This window comes from Podarcis bocagei (genome assembly GCF_964188305.1).
Source record: "Podarcis bocagei genome assembly, chromosome: 15".
NCBI classification, from domain to species: Eukaryota; Metazoa; Chordata; class Lepidosauria; order Squamata; family Lacertidae; genus Podarcis; species Podarcis bocagei.
In genome coordinates, this window is record NC_138141.1 from 40,032,151 (window position 1) to 40,058,374 (window position 26,224).

General features: G+C 47.1%; 1 protein-coding gene across 1 annotated transcript in view; it reads right to left on the bottom strand.

Moving 5' to 3' along the window:
- Positions 1-25,376, bottom strand: part of LHX1 (LIM homeobox 1) — a 55,901-nt gene extending 30,525 nt beyond the window's left edge. Inside the window, exons 1-2 of the mRNA XM_081173113.1 lie at positions 23,722-25,376; positions 6,714-6,940 (exon numbers count right to left, since the gene is read on the bottom strand). Of these exons, the coding sequence (XP_081029239.1) occupies positions 6,714-6,940; positions 23,722-23,891 (397 nt within the window). The 5' untranslated portion in view covers positions 23,892-25,376. The remainder of the gene's footprint in view (positions 1-6,713; positions 6,941-23,721) is intronic.
- Positions 25,377-26,224: the final 848 nt, after the last annotated feature.

Here is a 26,224-nt window from a genome sequence, read left to right on the forward strand (position 1 = left end):
AAAGGAAGCCTTCCTTTTGCTCGTCCTGAGTCTCTGGCTAAGCAGATTAATTGCAGGACCCCAGGTTCTAATAATGTGGGAGAAAATGAAAAAAATGTCCCACTTGTTTGTTTGTTTAGATGTATGCATAGTGATACAAATTATGACAAGCTCCCCCAGCAGGATGAATTGCTTTATGACATATTTTATTATTTTCCCATTCATTTGCCAGATACTTTCTGTGCTGTTTCCAAAGGCTTTTAAGCAGTTCTTTTATTACATTGTGTGCATTGCCTTGAAATGCAGAGGTGGGAGGCAATAGAACAAACAAACAAACAAACAAATAATGTTGCATTTATAGCTCACCCTCCAGCCATGAAGGCCCTCAGAGCAGCTTACAAAAACCAGTACTAAGATGGGCTCACAATCTAAAAAGATGGCATATGAGGAAAAAGGAACAAGGAGGGAGGAGGAAAAAACGAGCCAGGCACAAGCTAATGAAATTTGCTCTTCTTAAAGTTACAGCCAATTCACAGTCCACTGGAAACTTGAATGGCAGTCCATTGCAGCTGGCCGACTATAGAAAGCATCAGTTGTATATACACTTAATGTACTTCCCACTGACTTCCTGAGGGCCAAGCTGGACGTGAGATTAAACAAATGCCTCTTTAAGCAATTTTTTTTAATAAAAAAATTAAATAATAATTGTATTTATCAGGGAGAGGAAGTTGAGCTGCCCTGGTCCTAAGGAAAATCCAGCCCCATATCCTGGTTGGTGCTATCATCCTGGAGGGAAGTAAGTCAAACTCATTTCCTCCTCCGCATTTCAGTAGCATTTCAGTGTCCACAGACCATGTGGAATGCCAAAAAAGAAAAATCTGACACTTGACCCAGGTTGGCTCATTCGCACATGCAGATTGCAAAGTGAAAACCATGCATGTGCGAATTGGTTCTACAGCTTATTTCCTCATCAAAGAGACATTTATTTGTCAAGTCAGTCTCCTTGATTTCCAGACATTTTGGCATCCCATACACTTATTGGATTACCCTAGAGAGGAAAAGGTTGTTGAATAGGGCCTTGTGATTCCTAGCAACTGACAGTGAAGACAGAACACAGCCATTTCGGCTAGATAACTTTATCCTCCTCAAATGTCTGAAGGAAACCCCCCAAACAGGATTTGAGAGAAACAGCATTATCTATCCAAAATACATATTCTTAGTTGTACATTCCTGGAACTTAAGAGTTTAGAACTGAGACCTGAAGCAATTTGCATCTAAGCACATTGACTTGGGCTGCAATCCTAAACATTGTTACTGAGGAAAAATATTCCAAAATATTAGAATTTGGGGCAATGAGCCCCAGCAGGCTCTCTCCAAACCTGTATTAAAAAGTCACTTAAAAAAAGCAACCCACAAACTTATTTAATAGCAACAGAATAAGTTCCGAGTAGATTTTTGGAGTGAGATGTGTGTGCGAACACATGACAATAAAGTATGGTTCGGGTTTAAAGGAAGGGAAGGCACAGGTGGGGAAGCCGCTGTCCTCAGATGCCATGGAGCTTCAGCTTTCACCAGCCCCAGCCAGCATGGCCAATGGTCAGGGAATGATGGGGAACTGTGTTGTGGGTCCAGCCCTGTGGAACTCCCTCCCACAAGAAGGTGGATCAAACCTGGGACTTTGGCATTAGCGACACCACACCCTAATCAACCGAGCTGCGTTATGTATTAATGATAGATAGCTAGATCCGTCAATAGATATTTTCAATCTTGAGGTTTTGAATTTTGGAGGCTTAATTTTAAATTTTGTGTATTTTATACTGTTATAAGACGCTTTGAAAGGGACACGGGTGGCGCTGTGGGTTAAACCACAGAGCCTAGGTCTTGCCGATCAGAAGGTCGGCGGTTCGAATCCCCGCAATGGGATGAGCTCCCGTTGTTTGGTCCCTGCTCCTGCCAACCTAGCAGTTCGAAAGCACTTCAAAGTGCAAGTAGATAAATAGGTACCGCTCCGGCGGGAAGGTAAACGGCGTTTCTGTGCGCTGCTCTGGTTCGCCAGAAGCGGCTTAGTCATGCTGGCCACATGACCCGGAAGCTGTACGCCGGCTCCCTCAGCCAATAAAGCGAGATGAGCGCCGCAACCCCAGAGTCTGCCATGAATGGACCTAATGGTCAGGGGTCCCTTTACCTTTTTAAGACGCTTTGAAACTTAACAGGGTGAAAAGCAACCTACGGTTTTTTAAAAACAGATCGAAAACGCCTGGATGATCACAGATTAGCCAAATTGATGTAGGACGAGACTATCAGCAACTATTGGCTGCAATGGCTGCATTCTCCCTGTTATGCCTCTGAATTCTGGTTGCTGGGAATCACCACGAGCCAGAGGGGACTATTGTGCTCATATTCTGCTTGCAGGCTTTCCATAGGCTACTGGTTGGCTACTGTGAGAACAGGATGCTGGGATAGATAGTCCTTTGGCTAAACCAGGGGTCAGGGAACTTTTTCAGCAGGGGGGAAGTCCACTGTCCCTCAGACCTTGTGGGGGGCCAGACTATATTTTTTTGGCGCGGGAATGAACGAATTCCTATGCCCCACAAATAACCCAGAGATGCATTTTAAATAAAAGGACACATTCTACTCATGTAAAAACACGCTGATTCCCGGACTGTCCATGGGCCGGATTGAGAAGGCAATTGGGCCGGATCCAGCGTAAAGCACTTTTAAGGCAGCAGCCTAACCCCCATTTATTTGGGAGTAAATCCCATTGAAACACACGTGGGGTGGGGGAGGTCTCTTCCAAATAAATATGTATAAATATGTAGATGGCACAGTATTAATTATGTTTACTTCAGTGGAAGAGATTAGTGCAATTAATGTTGATGTGAGTTTTAATCTGGGTTTTTTTGTGTCTGTTGTTATTTTACCTTTGTCTTATACCATTGTTGTTAGTTTTTCTTATTGTTTTACCTTTTTTTTTTACAAACTGCTCTGAGGATTTCGGAGTCTTTTTGCAATCATGTTGTGTATAAATTTAACGAAATAAATAAAGGCTGCATTCCTAACCCCACAATCAAAATCAATCAAAAGGAAAATAGTATGGGGGGGGGGAGCCCCGCTGAATTCACTAGGATCTATTTCTGAGTGTCCTGCCTAGGATGGCTGCCTAATTATTTTACCTGAGAGTAAAAAAAACCCATAGAGCTCAGTGGGACTTACTTCTACGTAGACCCACAAAAGGTGGCACCATTAAGTATTTGTTTGCAATGAATCAATGGGATCTGGTGGTGAGCTACTTGTGAGCTGGACTGAGCCCCAGGTTTCAGACAGGGAAAACACTTTCCCCCTCCCCATATTTTGTCCTTAAGCGTGTGAGTGTGTTTTGTGTAGGGGGAGCATTGTGTTAACTATTCCTCGTGGTGGAGCGAAAATTGCAACCGGTGTTGTTCCTTTCCTTTCAACAAACCTCCACACTTTACACATGTGTGCCAGTAACACACGGGTGTGAAGCCGACACACACACACACAGCTCCCCAACAAGTCTGCCAGGCCAAACATTTCCTTGGGACTGTGAATTTCTTCACCCACCACCTCAAAAAGAAGAAGCTGTTTCCTACAAAGTATGTGCCTGTCTATCACTCTCTCTCTCTCTGAAGATGTGTTTCTCTCTGATCTTCCTGGGCTCTTAAAATGGATCTCCAGTAGTTCCAATTCACTGGTCCTCTTCCCAAAAGGGATGTAAGAAAGGAAAAGACCCATAGACACCTAGGGGTGCTCCTCCTAGCAGTTTGCAGCTAAGTGTGGATTGCAAACCATCTTAGCAGACCATGTTCTGATCTGATCTTCTCAGACCCTCCAGTTTCTTCAGCGCACAAACACAGAGACTGAAAAGGAATTGGCTCCATTTCACCAGTATTTTATATTTCGTACACCACTTAGAAGCCTTATTTTTTTACGTCTGCAAGTTCTTTTAAATTGTTTATAACATTGCTATAACCTGCCCTGGGACCTTGGGGTGTGTGTGTGAAGGGCAGGCAATCAATAATGTGATTATAATATACTATAAAAATAAAACCATTGGTTGTCTCCAATCCTAGTCCTGCTCAGAGAAGACCCGTTGAAAATAAAAAAAAGACATAGCTAACCTGGGTCCGTTGACTTGAATTTGATTTCAGATTTGTATTACGCTTTTCCAGCAACAGAGCTGAGCTCAAAACAGCTCGTGGTAGTATCAATAGCATTAACCATCAGCAAAACATTGCAATCACTCTAAGCACATCAAAACCGAAATAGTACAACAAGGCAAAAAGAGAAAGAACGAAACCATTTCATCAAACCATCCATACAATTCAATACGAACTCATAGTGATTCAAAAATATCTGAAATGGGTCTTCTCTGAATAAGACTTGGGTTGGGTACAATCCAGTGCTATTTTAATCATACTCCAAATATTGGCCCGTGATTCACCTGGTGGTGGATACTTTGATTTCCATCTCAAATCAAGCTTATAATCTACTCTCAGCTTCTTTCCCAAATGACAGAACAGTCACCTTCTGATTTTCCGTAGCTGTGAAAACTTTGAATGCATCAGAAAGGGAGAAAAAGGGGGAGGGGAGCAAATTAATTGCTCCTATCAATTAATTAAAAGACATCAAATAAGCCCTGCTGGTTGTAAGCCAACACCCTTCTTCCAAACCCATGCCTCCATAAACCCCCCCCCCCATAGCCTGGCATGAAGGCCAACAGCCCACCATTATGAATATGATTATGAGGTGGTCAATGTGGTGATCTCCAGGTGTTGCTGGATGCCAGCTCCCATCACCCTTGACCATTAGGCAAGCTGGCCGGGGCTACCCTGAGTTATACTATCTCCAAATCCATAAGCTCTGCTTTGTTAACATCATAGGAAATTTTCCTGATGCAGAATCAGACCACTGGTCCATTTTGCTCAGGACCAGCAGTGGCTCTCCAGACTTTCACCCGGGACACACTCCCAGTTCTGGAGATGCCAGGAATTGAACCCGGTACCTTCTGCATGCAAAGTGGATGCTCTAACCACAGAGCTACTTCCCTTCCCCAGTTATCATGGCTGATAGGTGTTGATATTCCCCTTGGTGGAGTGATCCAGTTCCGTTTTAAAGTATTCTAAAGTTCACAAAAGGTACAGATTCTAATGTTGCTAGCTTAATCCCATTTACCTGGGTGCATAGGTGCCATCTCCTAGGCCTAGGGGCCGAGGTGCATTTGGCCCCCTTACCAATAAAATATTTGAGGACCCCCCCCCCCCGCAAGTTGATGAACATTACTATTCAAATGGTGAGTATGTGGTCAGGGCTTACCTGCTCTCTCTCCCCACCTCCCATATTTTATTAAATTGGCACCCCTGCCTGGGAGTATATTCCATTGAATTTAATGGGCCTTCCTCATAGAATCACAGAACTGTAGAGTTGGAAGGGGCCATGAGTAAGGTTGCCGTATTTCAAAAAGTCAAAATCCGGACACAAAAGAGTTGTTTTGACCAAAGTTGCTGAGCTTTCCTTGCAAAATCTTTTTTAAAAAGCCAACACGGAGTTTCTAAGGCAGGGATAAACAAACTTTTTCAGCAGGGGGCTGGTCCACTGTCCCTCAGACCTTGTGGGGGGCCAGACTATACTTTGGGGGGGAAATGAATGAATTGCTATGCCCCACAAATAACCCAGAGATGCTTTTTAAATAAAAGCATACATTCTACTCATGTAAAAACATGCTAATTCCTGGACCATCCACAGGCCGAATTAAGAAGGCGATTGGGCCGGATCTGGCCCCCAGGCCTTAGTTTGCCTAAGCTATTTTAAATGTAATTTGTCAAAATCTACACTACCGACATGGGCTAACATACGTCCGGGATTTCCCTGGACATTTCAGCGATTTCCATCCAGACGCTGTTTACGAGGGCTGAATGCCAGCTATATCAGGGAAATTCCAGGCATATGGTAAGCCTAACTATAAGAGTTATTTAATCCAGCCCCCTTCAATGCAGGGATCCAACGTGGGACTCAAAGTCACAACCCTGATATTAAGAGTCTCCTGCTCTACAGACTGAGTGATTCCAGCAGAATAGCTCCTCAGTAATGGCTAGGAGGCAGGTGGCGCTGTGGGTTAAACCACAGAGCCTAGGACTTGCCGATCATAAGGTCGGGGTTCGAATCCCCGTGATGGGGTGAGCTCCCGCTGCTCGGTCCCTGCTCCTGCCAACCTAGCAGTTCGAAAGCACGTCAAAGTGCAAGTAGATAAATAGGTACCGCTCCAGTGGAAAGGTAAACGGCGTTTCCGTGCGCTGCTCTGGTTCGCCAGAAGCGGCTTAGTCATGCTGGCCACATGACCCGGAAGCTGTACACCGGCTCCCTCGGCCAGTAAAGCGAGATGAGCGCCGCAACCCCAGAGTCGGTCACGACTGGACCTAATGATCAGTGGTCCCTTTACCCTTTACCTTTAATGGCTAGGAATGCAGCCTAAGGCCTTCCTGTGACATCACATAGCTCCCCATCCTGCCAAATCCCCAAATCCTAGAAACTAGTTTAACCCTCTGCAAAGCTGCAATTCCGAGCATCCTTAGCAAACCACAATTCCCAGGATTCTTTGGGGGAAGTCACGTGATGGAACTGGTTGCATACAGCCCTGACAACCAGGTATTTCAATGGTCTGATCAGTTGCATTCGGATTGCCCCACCCCCAAAACCGGAAAGGAGTCGCCCCTCACCTGAGTGCAAGCTGTTCTCTTTGGCAGTGCTGCTGTTGCTCAGGTAATCTTCTTTGCAGACAAACTTGTTCTCGTCGATGATATAAAGCTCCTCGCCGGTGGAGAGCTGCTTGTTACACATCATGCAGGTGAAACAGCTCAGGTGAAAGACTTTGCTCCTGGCCCTCCTGACCAGGTCGCTGGGAGAGATGCCCTGGGAGCAGCCAGCACACTTGGTCCCAAAACACCTGGATCAAAGCAAGGGAGGGAGAGAGAGAAGGGGGGAAACAGACCAGAGGTAATGAAATGGGTCAGAAAAGAAACCAGAACAAGGCTGAAACCAGAATAGGGATGCTGGAAGAAGGGAATAATTCTACCAAGAGGCAGAAGAGCAGGCAGCAGAGAACAGATATTGAGGGCTGACCATGCCGCCCTCCCAGAAAGGACCTTCTAGTGCAGTGGTGGCCGAACTTGGCCCGCCTGCTGTTCTGGGACTACAATTCCCATCATCCCTGACCACTGGTCCTGTTAGCTAGGGATGATGGGAGTTGTAGTCCCAAAACAGCTGGAGGGCCAAGTTTGGCCACCACTATTCTAGTGCAAGGACCATTGGTAGAGGGGGGTCTTCTGGATAGGCAAATCCAGGATTTAGTTTGGGGCAGGACACCCACCTGTCGTCATCATCCTGTGTCTCTCTCTCGCAGATTCGGAATGAAATATCTCAACAACATTTGTTTAAAATTACTTTCTTTTGAACCCAGGTGCTCAGAAAAAAATGTCCCACAATTTCTACTTTTAGTTAAGTATTTTCAGTTATTTGCTCGCTGGATATGCCTATTGCCTTGTGCCTTGTGCCTCCATTGCAGACTTCTGGAGACAAAGCATCTTCTCTTTGTAAAAGAAAGATTCCCTTTCATTGACTTGCATTGGGTAAAGGAGCATAAATTCACAGGAAAAACAAGCACAGCTTTTCCCCGCTCCCTCTAAATCATGGGGACTGGAATGTCCAGGGAAGAAAACCCACTCTGATGAAAACCCACCCCTGTCCATCAAAATGAAAGACCCCCGCTCCCAGTTCCACCCTCTCCTCACTCAAACTCAGGGCATTTCCCGAGGCAGCTTGGTTTTGCTTTTTTTAAAAAAAGAATAGCGACAGAGCAGAAAGTAAAAACGAAATCATTCGTTCCCACAAGAGAAAGTGATAGCCGCCATCTTGGATGGTTTCAAAAGAGGACGGGGGAAATTCATCAATGGCACACCCTCCAACATTTCTCCGATGAACATAGGGACGTCCCATTCCACAATGAGGATTTTACAATTTATACCCAACATATCTGACTGGGTTGCCCCAGAACCTTTGGGCAGCTTCCAACATATATAAAAACATAATAAAACATTAAAGGTTTTTAAAACTTCCCCATATTGTACAGGGTTGCCTTCAGATGGCTCATGGGTTGGATAACTCCAACATTTCTCCAATGAAAATAGAAACATCCTAAGGTTGGGCTGCCATACACCTGGATTTTCCCGGACATTACAGGGATTTCAATTGACGTCCCGGGGGAATTTCTGAAAGGCAGCATTTTGTCCTGAGTCATAGGCAAGTCAATCAAAAAAACACATTTTTTCCTGGCTCAACAACTTTCAGGGTGTCCTCGTTTTAACTTTTTTAAATATGGCAACCCTATCCTATGGAAAAGGGGGACATTCTGGGATATAATAATAGTAATAATAGTAGTAGTAATAATAATAATAATAATAATAATAATAATAATAATAATAATAATAATAATAATAAATTTATGCCCAGCCCACTCTGGGCGGCTTCCAACAAAAGATTAAAAATACATTGAAACATTAAACATTAAAAACTTCCTCAAACAGGGCTGCCTTCAGATGTCTTCTAAATGTCATATAGTTGTTTATTTCCTTATATCTGATGGGAGGGCGTTCCACGGGGCGGGTGCCACTACCGACAAGGCCCTCTGCCTGGTTCCCTGTAACTTTGCTTCTTGCAGTGAGGGAACCACCAGAAGGCCCTCAGTGCTGGACCTCAGTGTCAGGGCGGAACGGGATGGCATTTCTGAATCAGGGACGTCCCTGGAAAATAGGGACACTTGGAGGGTCTGCAATGGGGACTAGCCACAATGGCTGCATCCCCCCCCCCTTTTCGAAGACAGGAGATGCCTCTGAACGCCACTTCCTGGGGGCTTCAAGTGGGGAGAGCTGTTGTTGAACTTTGGTCCTGCAATTGGTCGGCCACTGAGGGAATAGGATGCTAGACTAAATGGGCCATTGGCCAAATCCTTATGATCTTATAGCTGGAACACTCTATACTGCAGCACTTTGTTGCAGGATCCACATCTAAGCTATATTTCCGAACAACTGTACACTCCTTAAAAGGATGGGGGTATTTTAGAGTTTTTTTGAGAGTTACCGTATTTTTCGCTCTATAACACGCACCTGACCATAACACACATGTAGTTTTTAGAGGAGGAAAATCCGTAGGCATGCCATCCGTAGGCATTCCCTCCATAACATGCACAGACATTTCCCCTTACTTTTTAGGAGGAAAAAAGTGAGTGTTATGGTGCAAAAAATACGGTATTTCAAGACTGTTTTGGTGGGAATGGAACAAGGGTCTCCGGTGGAGAAAGAGGACATTGTGGTGGCTAATCATAATAATAAATTTTATTTATATCCCGCCCTCCCCAGCCGAAGCCGGGCTCAGGGCGGCTAACAACAATCAAATAATCAAACAATTAAATAATCCAATATTCTAAAAACATTTCATTATAAAAATTAATTAAAATCAAATTAATGGCAACCGTTAAGCAAAATTCTGTGCAGGTTGCCAGAGGAGGGAGTCAGGCTGGGCCCTGACCAAAGGCCTGGTGGAACAACTCTGTCTTGCAGGCCTTGCGGAAAGATGTCAAGTCCCGCAGGGCCCTAGTCTCTTGTGACAGCGCTTTCCACCAGATTGGAGCCGCAGCTGAGAAAGCCCTGGCTCTAGTTGAGGCCAGCCTAACCTCTCTGAGGCCTGGGACCTTCAGGATGTTTTTATTTGCAGACCGTAGGTTCCTCTGTGGGGCATACCAGGAGAGGCGGTTCCGTAGGTATGAGGGTCCTAATATAGTTAGCTTCTCCCATTCCCCAGCTCCTATGTACTTAATAGCTGCTCAGCAGACAGAAATTTAACAGGAGATGCTTTTTTTCTGACCCCATCATTGCCTCTCCCTGCAGGGATATGTTTTCCCAGCTAAGCTGCTGTCCGTTCTGAAGCACTACATTACAAGCAAAAGAAAAGGCAACTGAAATTGTGAAAAATAACTTCAGAAAAGAGGTTCAGATAGGCTGGCTTGTGGTGAAATAGGACAGGCCGCCTTCTAAGGCTCTGTGGTAACCTGGATGAATAACAAGATGAATGACAAAGCAAATTGCTCCTTTGGGTCCAGGACTGGTGTGGCCTAGGCTCTAATCCTAGTTTATCAAGCCTTTGCGGCAGCTAGACTGGTGACTGGGAGCATAGCTGTCAACTTTTCCCTTTTCTTGCGAGGAATCCTATTCGGAATAAGGGAATTTCCCTTTAAAAAAGGGAAACGTTGACAGCTATGACTGGGGGCGGCCGCCAAGACAACATAACACTGGTCTTGAAAGACCTACATTGGCTCCCAGTACGTTTCCGAGCACAATTCAAAGTGCTGGTGTTGACCTTTAAAGCCCTAAACGGCCTCAGCCCAGTATACCTGAAGGAGCGTCTCCACCCCCATCGTTCTGCCCGGACACTGAGGTCCAGCGCCGAGGGCCTTTTGGTGGTTCCCTTGCTGCGAGAAGGGAAGCTACAGGGAACCAGGCAGAGGGCCTTCTCAGTAGTGGCACCCGCCCTGTGGAATGCCCTCCCATCAGATGTCAAAGAAATAAACAACAACCTAACATTTAGAAGACATCTGAAGGCAGCCCTGTTCAGGGAAGTTTTTAATGTGTGACATTTTAATGTATTTTTAATCTTTGTTGGAAGCCGCCCAGAATGGCTGGGGAAACCCAGCCAGATGGGCGGGGTACAAATAATAAATTATTATTATTATTACTATTACTATTACTATTATTATTATTATTATTATTATTATTATTATTATGCAGAAGGTCCCAGGTTCAATCTCTGGCATCTCCAGATCAGGGAAGGAGAGAGACCCTGCCTGAAACCATGGAGAGCTGCTGCCAGTCAGTGTTGACAACACTGAGTTAAATGGCCCAATGGTTTGACTTAGTAGAAGGCTGTTTTTAAGGTTCCTGCTTTATTGGCTTTTCAACAGACCCCGCACACGTTTTTTAAATTTTTTAAAAAATTATTATTCAAATTGCTTTTTATCCCGAGGTTCCAAATATCTTTGTTTTAACTGCTGCTGTTCTCATGTCAGAATGTTGTAACTCTTTCAGTGTGGTCCTGTTTCGATCAAGTGCTTTAGGGTTTCAATGTAAATTTTTGGAAAAAAACGTTGGAAACAAACAGACCCATGTTATGCACAAAGCGTGTATCGTGGGAGGAAAGCTGCAAATACTTCTACCACTAATGACAATTAATTTATATATAATTAATATATATACCGCTTATAGGACAACAGGGCTTCCAAGCACTTTACAACTGTAAAACCAACACACCATTAAAATATGCAATGGCAGTTCAAATGGGGCATTTAAGCACCCTCCGTTAAAATACTGCAGTAAGACAAACCATTTGAAAGCATAGCAATTAAAAGCAATTAAAAACGATAAAGCTCAGTTCAGGGGGGTGCTTATCTATTGATGCCAAAATAGGCTGCTGAGCTTTTACTGAATACTGAAAAAATCCTCATCCCATTCTGCACCTTGTCATCCTAGGTTAAAATAAGGACACTTTGTGCTTCCCAAATTTTGAAAAAGCACAGATATTTTACAGAGGGGGCCTAGGCGGAGTCTGTGTGCCTGTCCTCTTATTTGGATCTCCGCTCAGAAGTGCTGAAAAGCTTCCTATTCCCATTCAGCCCTGTAGCAAAGTGTGGCTGGCTCAGAGCCCAAACGCCCCCATCCCTTGTTATTAGGCCTCCCGGCGAACCAGGGGGAAAACAAAAACAGAAAACCCTCGCCCGCTTTGCTCCTGCGCCAAGCAGCACAACATGATCTGCAGGAAATCCAGCTGATGAATTTTGTTCCTGGCCTAAAGATAATGAGTAACACCTGTTAATATCTGCTGTGCAGGTTGCTGCTGGAAAGCACAAGAGCAAAGGCAGATTTAAAAATATATATATTTTAAAAATCTGGCAAACCCAGATTTCTCCCTCTAGCCTTTCCCTTCCTTCTCGTTTCCCTGCAAGGTTGAAATCTGGACTGCAGGTTCCTATGGGCTGAAGCCTGGTCCTTTCTTGTTTTACGTCCCACCCCAAAGTGTGACATGGACAGACATATTTAATAAGGAACATCCCTTTATTCCTGATGCGCAGCTGGCACAGACCATTCCTTTATGTTGCCATCCATGCACGAGAACGGGAGGCATCAGCAACCTTGAAGCGCAACCCTGAGGTTTGCCTTAAGAACAAAAACCCATGGAAGGAACTCTTTTTAAAAATCCAGCCAAGAGACTATGGGTTTAGTGGTGTGGTTTTTTGGGGGGCGGGTAGGATTGGAAAACTGGGCAGGAGGTGGAATGGAATGGAGTATCCTGAAGCTAGGTATTCTACTCTAACATTTCGTTTCTACTCCCTTTATTTATTTATTTATTTGGGGTAGTGCCGGAATGAAGTACGCTGAAGTGGAACATTTATGGAAGTCCCTCTCAAGGGCTGAGATAGGTGGAGGGTGCACTGTCGCTTGTTCCATTGCCCTCAGAAGTTTGGGGTGGCAGTGGTAACCCAGCACCTAAGTTGTGGAACTCCCCACCGAGGCGCAAGGAGAGATTGCACCCCTTTACCTTGCCTTTGTGCCCCTGAGATGTACGTTTTAAGGACCCATCTTATTTTTTGTGATTGTACGTTGTCTTTAAATATTGCATGGTATTGCATTTAAATATTATCGCTGTGTTTTAATTGCTGTAAATTGCCCTGGGAGCTTTGGGAGAAGGGCAGGTAAGACATAGTGATAATAATAAATAATAAATAAATAATAATAATAATAATAATAATACACTGCAATACAGATCTACGCCATATACTTAAAGCACACCCAACACATATTTAAAGCACATACTGTACCGCCCAGAAAAGAATAATGCAATCTGTAGTTTCCCCTCAAGGAGGTGCAATTTCTAGCACCCCTTAACAAACTACAGCTCCCAGGATCCTTTAAGGCAGGCTTCCAAAACCTCGGCCCTGCCAGATGTTTTGAGACTACAATTCCCATCATCCCTGACCACTGGTCCTGCTAGCTAGGGATCATGGGAGTTGTAGGCCAAAAACATCTGGAGGGCCGAGGTTGAGGAAGCCTGCTTCAAGGGAAGTCATGTGCATTTTGAAAGTATGGTGTGGAACAGGCTCCACCATCATCTCCTTCCCGCATTGGCCAACCAGCATAAACGTGCCCTTCTTGGGAAAACAAAAGTACCAATACAATCCTGTTTACCTTCACCTCCCACCCAAGCGATTCCCTAGCTGGTTTGAGGCATTTCAGCCACTATTCTAAAAGTATTTCTATGGAAATAAGAGTCATCAACAGCTGGGGATATGTTGCCCTGGAACCTGTTTTCTGCAGTATGACTTGGCTGTGGAAGCAATGGAAATAATCTTCAGAGGCTGTGCTGAGCATCTTTTTCTGGCTAGAAGCAGCTGCTAATAAGGATAATAGGAGGAGCCTGGAGGGAGGAAGTCAGGTTCAAGCAGCAAGGAGCCTGCATACCCAGCAAATCTGAATTTGGGTTAATGAGATTCTGGGGTGAAGAGTGTGGCTTCCAGGCAAGGCTACAACCCCAGTACTTTATTCTCAAAGTTTAAGCACTGCCTACCTCACAGGGTTGTTGGGTGGACATTGCAGAAAAAACAGGGGCGGAAGCAAGAGGATTGTAAAGTTCTACATTGCTTCTCTTATTTATTATTTGGATCAATTTCTATGTGGTTCCAGTGGTCCCTTGGACAAGGGTCTGGAATCCCAAGCTTCTTTGAACCCGGAGAGTCCTAGAGGCTCCCAGAGGAGCTCCTAGATGAACAAAAAGGGGCAAAGGGGGGGGGGAGGGAGCAATCTCTGCATCCTGAGGTTTACAATCTATAAAGTCACAACATAAAAGGAAAACTGATTGGGGAGGGAGGAGGAAAAAAGCAAACTCAGGTAGAAATTATTAGAAATATGAAGATGTTGTTGTTTTTAACTGTCATACAACTAGGACCTAATAATGCTGACGCACCAGACTAAGCTACAGAAATATTAATAAATGGCCGCATATACAGGATTACAAAGAAGAGCAATGAAAGAAACATAGGAACTACAAAATAATGAACTAAACATGGGAACACAAAATGCTGCCTTGTACCAATCAAGTCAGGCCATTACTCCCTCTAGCTCAGTATTATTTACCCCAAGTGGCAGCGGCTCTCCAGGGTTTCAGACGAGAGGTCTCTCCTGGCCTTGCCCTGGAGATGTCGGAGATTGAATCTTGGACCTCCTGCATGAGAATCAGGTTCTCTTCCCATGACCCACAGCCCTTCCCCAAGCAAAGCCGCAAGGCTAATATTCTCGGCTTCTGGGATCTTTCAGACGCTCTTGTGCTCTGCATTCCAACCTTCCCTGCCACTGTTTCCACCCATCTCTCTAAGCTGCAAGAGAAGGGAACTGGAGAACGTAAACAAGAGTCCGGCCAAGGACCCATCTAGTCGAGGGTCCTGCTCTCCTCGTGGCTTAACCAGGTGCCCAAATGCAAAGGCCACAAGCAGGGCTTCTGAGTGCAACAGCACACTCTCATCCTGCGATTCTCAGCAACTGAGAAGCATTCCTGCCTCTGAGAGTGAAGGCAGAACGCAGCCAGCATGGCCACTAACCACAGATAGCCTTGCCTTCCACAGAGAGAGGGGAGAAGGAGAGGAAACAGGCAGGGGACATTCTTATAAGCTTTCTCCAATTGTCTGCTCGCCATCTCTGGCCTTGTGGCTCCTTCCACACCAAGAATAAGAGAATCGGCTGCATGTTCTCTTCCAGTTTTCATGACGTCGGCTCCTTCTCCTGGGTAGGGTTAAAGGTAGCAAGGCTGCCGCCCTAACTGCCCTGTCTTACTCAGGAGTAAGTCCTGGTGAATTCAGCGGAGGGGGCGGCTTGCTCCCAGGTACAGGAATGGCTAGGTCGGCCAGACTTTGTAGGCCAAAATGTATTAGCATGAATATAAATAAAAGGTTTGCTGCAGCTGTAATTGACCTGGAAAGAGGACAAGGGAGTTTGTGCAGGGAGATGGGAGAGAGGCATGCCATGGTGTTTCCTCTCCAGAGGACTGACACTTTTGATTAACGACGCCCTAATAAGCATTAAAGCTGAATTTGGGAGATGTGCGATGCCTTTCGACATGGTTCCCTCCATGCCAAAAAGGAAGCAGAAGATCTCCTTGGCCAAGTGGGATGGCGTGGGTGGAAAATAACCTATCCAAAACCAAACCTCGCTTGGGTATAACCCAAAGGATGGCCTAGGTCTTTGCACGCAGAAATGTCCCACAGTTCAGCCCCCAACATCTCCTGCTTCAAAGGATCAGGGAACAGGTGATGGGTAAGATTCTGTCTCTGCCAGAGACATCCAGAGGGAAGCCTGGTGCATTATTCTGAGCTAGATGCATTTCATACAAGGCGGCTTCATCTATTACTGTAAGGTCGTTCAAACCACCAGTTCTTCACTTGCCCTGAGTGGGGCTAGAGAAGTGCAAGGGGGACAAGGGCCCCCCCACAAACAATGAGGTCGTCCCCACTTGCCCCTCCCCTTTCCTGGGCTCTGTCCTCTGTCATTAACATATATTTCTCCCACACCCAGAGATGGGAGAAACGCAATTCACCCATGTAGAAATATAGTTGACCCTATTGTGCTCCCCACCCTATTTTGTTCTGGTGCAACTATTATGGGTTGGGGGTGGTCCTATGGAAAACACAGCCTTGAACGGCTTGATCCGTGCAGGTGTACGGACAAGTAAGCTCCCCGGAGGTAGGTTTGTGTGTGTCTCGCACTCAGAAGCAAGGCAAGCTTATTCGCCTCAATATTGAATCTGTCCTCCAAAAGGCCTGTGCAGATCTGACTGCTCTTCTTGATCTGGTCACCCTGTATTAATGAATTAATTGATATTATCTCAATTTATTACGCGTCCTTCGCCACCAGGTCCCAGGTATCGGTTGCAGCAATTTAAAATTCAGTATTAAAAATTACAATCACAACAACTGCGGTGGGGGGGGGGTTGTTCCTGAAAGCATCGATCTCAGGTATCAATGGCCCCAAAGGATCCATCGCTGGATCTCTCCATGCTCAGGTGCAGTGCAATCTTCTACCAATGGGGACCAACCCAGGGGACTTTTGTTGCCTGGATGGTCAGCTTACGTCCTACTCAAAAGTAACCCCCAATGAATACTCCCAGATAAGTTTGTGCAGGCTTAGTGAGTCTTTGTTTTGATTCATGCCTTTACCCTGAAGGATGGCTAAGATGAAGAAGGGCTTTATTCCTAAATAAAAACCCTGGCAGGTCCAGACTGCAAATAGGCTCCTTCGGAAAATGCAAATAGAAGTGTGAGAGAAACCACAGTTGTGGTCATTTCTTCACATGTTTTGCAGGGGGCAAATTACCATTATTAATAATAATGTCTACTACTAATTTAAAAATGTTATTATTTTGTATTTTGATTTGCACACACATATGTACACACACACACACACACACACACACATATATATACACACACAATTTTCACCTGGATTTTTAACTGTCTCCCCAAAACACTTAAATAATTTCTCTCTCAGTTAAAGATTCCTTTATTCTCGATCCAGAATCTTCCTACTCGGCACACCTAACAGGTTCGACCCAATGAAAGATTCGTTGCCCTTGCTTTCCAGCTCCCCACACCGAAACCCCAATCTCATCTACTCGTTTACTCGGAAGTAAGGTCGTTCCCCTCCGCCCCGTCCCAAGTAGTCAGCTGTCAGATAAGTGCGCCTAGGACTGCCACCTGAAAAATGCTTCTGGGTGGCTGCATCGCCTCCATCAGTTTAAAATACTCCGGGACAGAAGCATCTACTTCTACGTGGATTTGGGGGAAAAACAAACTGCACGGGTTGTCGGCAGCGCTAGTCCTACTCAGAGTAGACCTACCTACTGAAATTATTGGAAATGGCTATCGCGAGTCTGTAAATTTCAATGGGTCTGCTCTTGAGTAGGGAAGCGACACCCTGATGTCATTACCTTCCATGCTGCCGGCGCGCCAGGAATGCAGCTTTACGTTATTGCCATGCAATGCCATGGGGCTTGCTTTCGAGGAGACACGAAGATCACCCACCACCACCACCTCAGTTCTCCACGACTAGAGAGCTTCTATACACTGTTCATCCTACGCAGTGACATATAAGGTATCTAATCTATAGATGCAGTATATATTTGGTGTGCTGCGTATCTGTTTCTGTCTACAAATCTTCCCGATTTTTTAAAGCGCCAAACGACACTCCAGACAAGTTTTCCCTGAACCTGGAAGTATGCAGTTAATCCTAAATATCCTCGAATACGTCTGCATACGGATATGCGTGTGCCTATAAGTTGCTGGTGACAAATCACATCACGAAAATATATTTTAAGGCACTGTCCTATATACAATCGCCAGTCCAGTCACTTGTAAACATATGGATTGTATCCAAGCTTAGTCCTACTCAAAGTAGACCCATTGCAACGCGGCTGACTTAGCTCCATCAACTGCGAGGGGTTTGCTCTCAGAGTGGCCAAACGCTAGAGGCAACCCAACGCATCTCAGAGAGAGAAAGAAAATTGGGGGGGGGGAGAGAAATATTTCATTTATTTGTTGCATTTATTCATCTAAGAGGTTTGTTCTACATGGCTGGGTAAAAACAACCCATGAAGAAACCCACGGGGCTATACAAGGTCCGCTGGACCGAGATAGTCTTAGCCACAAGCCTGAAGTTCAACGAGGAGGGGTCCGTAACGTCACCCGTCTATTCCCCATCTTGTCCCCAAGTGCGCAGGCAGGCATCGCGATTCAGCCAAAGTCGAAACCTTTCTCCCGCCCCATTGCTCTGAACGGCACAGGCGAGGCGCGCTTCACCGTCTCCCATTGAAACCAGCGGGTCCTTAAAACAACCACAACCAGCATGCGCTTCCCTTGTGCTAGCACCGCGCGTGTACACGACCGTTTAAGATACGTGTCGGCGTTTGCCGAAGGCTGCTTATTCTTGCGGAGGGAAACAGGAATCAAATGCGAATTGTTTCATTAAAGGGACGAAGGAACAGACAGATACAATAATGCCTATTTAGCGACCTGGTTTACCTGGGAGTAAAGCCGCCTGGAAATCAAGGCGTCGAATGGGTTAGCGGGTTTAATGTTTCCCACGTGCTTCGAGCCGTAGACACACATGGTGGGCATAAAATTGGAAGGGAGCCCGTTTTACCTACTGGTTTGACTCATGGCATCTTACCAAGCGTTTGAGTGTTGTTGGTTTTTGTATTATTATTATTTAAAAATCAATTTCTTTATTTGTCTTCCACGGGAGAGGGTTGCTGGTGCAAAATAAAATAAAATAATTAAGGAAAAAGCGACGGGGTTGGTGAAGCTGGGAATGATTGCATACAGGAAGCCCTTTCGTCCAGCTGGCGGAGGCCGCTCGCAGGCGATTTCTTGGCAACGCGGGACAAGAGGGACTAGAAACTTGATGGAAAAGGAAGGAGGCCCCAAAAGCAGAAAGAAGCCAGACTCGTGTCTTTTGACACCGACAAGCCTACCCGTGCCTACTCGGAAGTAAGTCCCGAGAAACTCAAAACTCCGAAGCCTAAGCGGGCCTTAGGCACCCCTGATCCAGGAACAATCCTTTTTCCCCTCTCGAGGCTGACTTGCGAGTAGACCTGCACAGGATGGCATCTTTCCATGGGGAGGGGAGGAAATCGCCTCTCGGGACCGGTGGGGGTGGTGTATTGAGGAGGGGGGGAAACAAACTAGTTTGTTTGTGGTTGTTTTATTCTGTGGGGAGGGTGCGCGATCGCTCGCAGTGAAAGAACCGAGATGCGAAGGGACAGCACAGAGAGCAGGTGATTTTAAACAATGGGGACAGGTCATCCCTTTAACTAGGAACTGTCCTTCCTGGCTCCTAACATTAGTTCGCGCCCCCCCCCCCCGCAGCCTATTTCCCCTCCGCCAAGCTCAAAGAACAGCAAGCGCCGCCGACTGAATCAGGCGCCGGGTCCCGATCTGGCGCTCCGTATTGCCGACACGGGCTGGCAGCTTCTCTCCGCGGGTTTCAGCCGGGGGACCTTTCGCCTGCACGGAGCCACGGCCCTTCCCTGGCCTTCCGGACACCACTTCTCCCTTCGCTGCTTTTATTCCCTTTCCGCGCTGAGATCTTTCCTTTCCTCCCTCGCCTCGCTTCCTCCCGCAGCTCTTTTGTCTCCACCGCGCTTTCCATTCTGGGTGCCACGTTCTCTTTGGCCAGCCATATTTCCCCTACCTTCTCTTAAACATTTTCTTTTTTATTATTTTTACAAGGCCGGTAGGAACCAGAGGAACTTACTCCCGAGTAAACATGCCTCGGACCGCGCTCTGATCCATCCATCCTCTCACTTATGCGCATCTCTTTTACGCGCTCCGCTCTCCAGACCCGAAAGGGTTTCCAGAGCGCAAGCTAACTATTTAAAACCAATCTTTTTTTTCCTCAGTCAGCCCCCCCCAATTCTTTTATTTCTACCCCCCACCCCTGTGCTCTGGGTTCCCCTTTCTCTAGACCGCGCTGACTACCTCGCAGCCTTTTGCAGAGCCGCTTCGGCAGAATCGAGGCGTCGGCCCATTTCAAACCGCAGGAAGGCGGCCGATGGACGTGGCCTCCCTCTTAGGAAGTTCTCAGCCGATGGACTGGACTTTTCCTCTCCTCCCGCCTTGGGAAGTTAAAAAGCCTCGCTTCTTTCCCCTCAAATACTCTTCCCAGTCTTAGAAACAGGTTTGCCATCTCCACCCTAACTCTTGCCTGCCCACACGAGTAGATGGGTAAGGAGTGTGTGTCCGTCCAAGTGACTTTACTCAGAGTAGACCCATTGGACTTAATGGACCTCAGTGTCCATTCATTTCAGCGGGTCCCCTGCGGGAGGGATCAACACAGATCAAGGGGCTTCTGGAATCTAGACGTGTGAAAACAAGGATTCCAAGTCGCCCGAGCGGGTGCAAAGTGAATTCTTAGATCAGCTGCGGGTGGCGGAGAGAGGACGGGACCCTCGTGCGTGCCTGCCCGTGTGGACACGCAGGCACCAATCGCTTCGTCAGCCGGAAACGCATTTCCTTATTCAGATCTAGTTATCACCCGGCTTATTCACAGCAAACAAGCAGAGGGATTGTGCACAAGGCGCAAATCCTCGCATTAGGAACCCGCTTCCTTCGCTCGTCTGGAGTTTGGAATTTGCAAAGACAAGGAGGGAGATTTCCTAGGTGAATTCTTACACCTCTCCCAATACACACAGCCCCCGTGTGTGCTCTAAGTCGGCAGGAGAAAATAACTTCTACAGAGTAGCTGGGGAAACCCAGCCAGGTTGGTACGGTATAAACAATAAAATTATTATTATTATTATTAATTATTATTGTGTTTAGGTGTGTTTTTGTAAACCGACCCCACGCCCAAGAGAACGCTACATAAGCAAATGTCGGGTTTCTTCCGCGCGCGCCCCAGTCAATTGCCGGTTTAATTTTTGCTAACCTCCGAAAGTAGCTGGCAAATAAAATAAATTGGGAATTAAGAGAACATCTCTCTAGAATGCGTTAAGTGGGGGGTGGTTGCGTAAAGGCGCGAGCCAACCTAAATTCACCATTTGAAGGGGGTAAACCCTACGTACGTTTACTCAGGAGTAAGTGCCATTGCACAAGGCCTTGCTCCACTTGCCTGGGAATAAGCCGATTTGAACTCAACGGCACTTACTTCTGAGTAGAAGGAAAGACCCCGCTGTTCACCTCCCGGATTTTTACTAAGTTTGTAACCACCAACGTGTTTACTCAAAAGCCCGACGGAGTTCAACGGCGTTTACTCTTCAGTCGGTGAAATTAGGATCGCAGGATTTAGAAGTCCCCAGCTTTTTGGTACATGTGTTTATATTTCCTCCCCTGCCCCAGCCCTTCAGATAATCCTGTTTCTGCTGCCTGTCGGGTCAAAGTCCTTCCTTTGGATAAGATGCTCCCCGAAAGCTTAACGCGTAAAAAGGTATTATTTACTCGATCGTTTGCTTACAGAGGAGAACGAAGCTCGTTTCACTTAACGCACTTTAAAAAAATCTTATTATGTTAATTTATATACCGCTTCCATGCGCCAAAATGGCATATTATCACGATTATCATTTTATTGCATAAAAGCACATTTAAAAATTCTCCTTTCGCGTGCATCGTTTTTAATAACCTTCGGAGCCTCAACGGAATTCTTATGAAGCAAAAATAAAAAGGAGACATATTTTCCCCTGGTTTTTTTTGTTTTTAAAAGTCGGTCTCCCTCCCACCTTCTTTAAATTGCCCAAAATGCTGTTTACTATCATTTTAATTACGATTATTAAGAAACAAAGAATGCCGCGAAAAGGAAGCCTCCTTTGGAAAGATAGCAAGACGAAATATTGGCCAGACAGGAAGCATCATTCAATTTCGCAGGGCGAGGGGAGGAGAAGGACGTGTTTGATCGGGTTTGGTTTTTTTTGCTCTTTTTGAACACCTAAAAGAAGTCCAGTTTTCAAAAGAAGCGCTTTATGGTATCAGGGTGGGCTGTGATCGTGGCGTATTTTTCCACTGAGGAAGAAACCTGGGCAATTCAAGGTCAATCCCTCCTTCCCCTCTCGCACAAACCTTTTGTTTATATATTTACTCTCGGACCTTTTTCTTTGATCATAGAAAGAGTGGCTTTAGCAGTGATCTTCCTCTCGCGATTGAATCGATGGGCGCCGAAAGGAAACCGATGCCAACCCCGCCTCTTGCACGTTGTTACGAAATTGGAAAGGAAAACAGAAAATGATATGCAAAGTCCTTTCCCCGCCTTTGAGGAAGGTGCTGCTAGGGGGTTTAATCTAATCTAATCTATTTATCTATCTATCCATTCATCCTGTTAGATTTACCTGTATCTAACTACACACACACACGCATATACGCACATCATGGGTTGTATTCAGCCAAGCTGTACTCTTAGTAGACCTACTGAAACGAAGGTACCGAAGTTTGTCATGCTCGTTAAATTCAGTGGGTCTCCTCAGAGTTAGGCTTCCGCTCACTTATCGTGATAACGTCGACTGAGTTATTTTATCTCTCCGGTTTGAAAACCAGGCAGATTTGAAGAGCTGGATTCTGAACATTTTGGGGGGGGGGAATACAGGAGTTTCCTTTTTTTTATAAAAAAAAAACACTTTTTAAAATTCCAGTGATTCCGCTTTCTCCCTTCTGTCCTTTGTTTGATTTAGGAAAAAGGCCATATACGGTGATGAGATTTGGCGATTGGGGGCGGAGGGGGGGGGGAGAGAAGGGAAGTGTGACTTGTTAAAGTGGGTCATATTAGAAACGCCCGCAGAGAGAGATTTCCCGAATTGAACTTTGAAGAAAGTCCAACCCCCCCCCCACCCTTGTCCTGGGAGGCGGGAGGAAGAAGAGAGAGAGAAAATCATTTTCTTTTTTAAGGTCACCCTCCCTTTTCCCAGGCACTGATTGACAGCTGACACAGCCATCAGTCCTCGCTTGCTACTCTAGAACAAAGGCCCGCTGGAGAAAAACAGACGAGCCTCTCTACGCATAACGGATCCCGCATTTTCTTACAGTTGCAGTTAATAATAATAATAATAATAATAATAATAATAATAATAATAATAATAATAATAATAATGTGCTGCACGAAACAGAAATATCCTTGCCCTGAGGACTGATCAGCCTGCCCTCCCCAAAATATTTTATCCAGGCAACAATTTTTTTAAAAAGGGGTTTTAGAAAGTCTAAGTCCGCTTGCCTCTGGTTGTGGTGGTGGACAAAGCACTTTTGTACATGTTCAGAGGCCGGGTAGTTCCATCAGGTATCCTGGGGCCAGATAGCCCTGGCAATTCAAAGAGGGCCCGGGGCAGATAGGAAAGCCCGGAAGGTATCGTTTTATGGGGGGGGGGCGCAAGCGAAACCTGGTACTGACTGCTCCTCTCCCTTACGCACATAAAGTGGTTTGTAATGTTGGGGGCGGGCGGGAAGCAGGAGAAAAGTTTCAGGCATGGTACCTTAACTTGGACGCGATGCTGCGGAGGTGGGTTAGGGAAATAACCCCTCCCTGCTACCCAAAGTTGATCAACACGGCAATCTCCGGCGTGTTTAGGGGGACGTTGTCTTACTGTGTTTAACAGGGCTCAACCCCAGGAGGACGCTCAGGAGCTGCGACCCTACTCACGCCGGAGTAGGCGTGCAAGCTGCGATCCTAGATGCACCCACCCAGGAATAAGCATGCAAGCCGCGATCCTATGCACGCTTCCTTAGAAGCAAGCATGCGAGGTGCGACCCCCGGACACCCTTGCGCAGTCCTAAAACGCGCTTCCCTAGGGCCAAGCGCGCAAGGGCAGATTCCCCCGGGAGCAAAGCTGCGATCCTAGATGCACCCACCCAGGAATAAGCATGCAAGCCGCGATCCTATGCACGCTTCCTTAGAAGCAAGCATGCGAGGTGCGACCCCCGGACACCCTTGCGCAGTCCTAAAACGCGCTTCCCTAGGGCCAAGCGCGCAAGGGCAGATTCCCCCGGGAGCAAAGCTCACGGAACACAGCGGGCTTACTCCCTAGTAAACACATAGTAAACACAGAAAGTGAGGCAAAAGAGACCACCCTTTCCCCCCTCCAAAAACCCCCAAAAAGTTTTGGACTCACCTAAAAAAGTCGTTTTTACAGTAAAGCTTCCCTTCCCTGGAGAAACACTTCTCGGTCAGGTTGCATTTACATTCACAGCACTGAACGCATTTGACGTGCCAAGCGCGGTCCAAAACGTTCAAGAGGAAGCGGTCTAGGATGGGTCTTTTGCAACCGGCACAGTGAACCATTGTCTTTGGTTAGGGGGGTGGGCGGGTGGTTGGGGGCTGTGGCTGTGGCGCTGGGTATGTCGTCGTGAGTTGTTGTTTTTGTGTGTGTGTGTGTTTTTGGAGGCGGAGTAGGATCAAAAGTTTGCAAGCAAGGCTGGAGGAGGCAGGCAGGCAGGAGACGCTTTTCCTTCCCAGATGTCCACAGCAGAGGCAGAAATCAACGCCCAAAACAAGCACCCCAAGACACACACCCGGGTGTGTGGGTGGGTGGGTGTAGGGAAGACCCTCCCCAGGCTCGGCGCTTTTGAAAAACCTTCACGTTGGAGCAAGCTGCCTGCAGAAGTTGATCTTCTCAACGAAGTCCCGGCGGGAACATCAAACTCAAAAGCCAACGATCATCACCATCATCAACAACATCAATAAATCTTCTCTTTGAAAAAATCTTCCAAAAATTAAAAACTCCAGCGTCCAGAGGAGGCCAAGCTGGCGGCTCAAGAACCAGAGACTGAAGCTAATCTTCTTCGTGGCCTTTTTCTGGTGGCTGAGGTTGTTGCCAGATAAAAAAGCCTTCTTCAAGAACCTGAATTATTATTATTATTAATAATAACAACGAATGAGAGCAATCAAGGAGGCCAAATCAGGTGCTGTCAGTATGCTGGAAGGTAAATGAGCATGGGGGGGTTGGGGTGGAGGTGGAAACAAAGGAGTCCTCGCAGGTTTGAGGTAGAGCAGTCAGAGGTCAAAGTGCAAGTCACATCAGAGCCCCCTCCCCAGCATTAAAAAAAAGAATCGTCCGAAATCATAGGCTGCAATGCTTGGGACATCTCAAAACGAGGAGCCTGGGGGGGGGGTCTCAAGAAAAGGGAGAGAGGAGATATTTTGAGGAGCCAGAGAGGAAGGGATGGCGAGGAGGGGAGAGAAATGTCTGCTATATAAATAGAACGATGCTCATATTAGGAAATCGACCGGGAGGGGGAAGCGCAGGCTCTCCCCCCTCTCTCGTGACAAAATCAAAACAAAAACAATTCCCCCCTAATTTTATTTTAAGAACACCCCCAGATCGGTGCTGATAATCGCCCTCCTCCCTTTCCTATAATATAAAATCCTTTGGGGGGTGGGATGGGGGTAAGGTAAGCAATCAACAGCGACCAGCAGCAGTTCCCTTACCCCTATGGGCTCGGAGTGAGTCCAGGAGTCAAAAACTCTTTGGCCCGGTCCATAGGGACACGCTTGATGCGGGGCTGGCTTGGCGAGGACGTTCCCGGGCTGCTGAGGACATCCAGCAGGTCCCCCAACCTCTTAAAAATAATAATAATAATAAAGATCGAATTAAAGGAGCTCTTCCCCTGAGTCTCTTCTTGGCCGATGCTGGAGGCGAGGGGACGAGGCCTCTGGCAGGCGGAGCTGCCTGTGCTTTTGCTGCTGCTGCTCCGGGCTCTCCAGTCCCGCGCGCGCCTCGCTCTGCCTCCTTTCCCGGGCTGCTGCTGCCGTCGCCGCCGCTGCTCCTTCCAGCCTCGCTATAGTCTGCATGTTGGCCGCCGCCTCCACGCCGGAGCCTTATGCAGGGACCCGCCACGTCACCGCCGTCGGCGCCCAATCCGAGGGCGCCCCTCTCGCCCCGCCCTCCCCTCGCCCATCATCAGAGGCTCCTCGGCGAGACCCCGCGCGCGGCAGGCGGAGGAGGAGGCCAGCCGGGGAGCCCGGCCCGGAGCCCGACGGCGCGGACGCCGCTCCCACCAGGTGCGCTGCTGCTGCTGCGCTCGCGCGCTCGGCCGGGGCGAGGGGGGGGGGCGGACAGAGCAGGGTTGGGGGCTGTTTAGGATGGGGAGAAGGAGGAGGATCCTGGAAGAGAGAGGACCAGGAGGAGGAGAGAAGGGGCTGCCTGCGTCCTCCTCTCTCCTCGCGCTCTTCTTCGCCGAAGTTGATGGAGATGGAGAGGGGGGAACTTTCGGGAGAGTTTGAGCCCGAGGACCAGGAGGGGTCCCCCTCTGCACCCGCCGCCCCAGACGAGTAGGTCCTTTCGGAGGAGAGCTGCAGGCGAGTCGTGTTGTTGTATTCATGTTGTTGTTGTTTAGTCGTTTAGTCGTGTCCGACTCTTCGTGACCCCATGGACCAGAGCACACCAGGCACTCCTGTCTTCCACTGCCTCCTGCAGTTTGGTCAAACTCATCCTGGTAGCTTCGAGGACACTGTCCAACCATCTCGTCCTCTGTCGTCCCCTTCTCCTTGTGCCCTCCATCTTTCCCAACATCAGGGTCTTTTCCAGGGAGTCTTCTCTTCTCATGAGGTGGCCAAAGTATTGGAGCCTCAGCTTCAGGATCTGTCCTTCCAGTGAGCACTCAGGGCTGATTTCC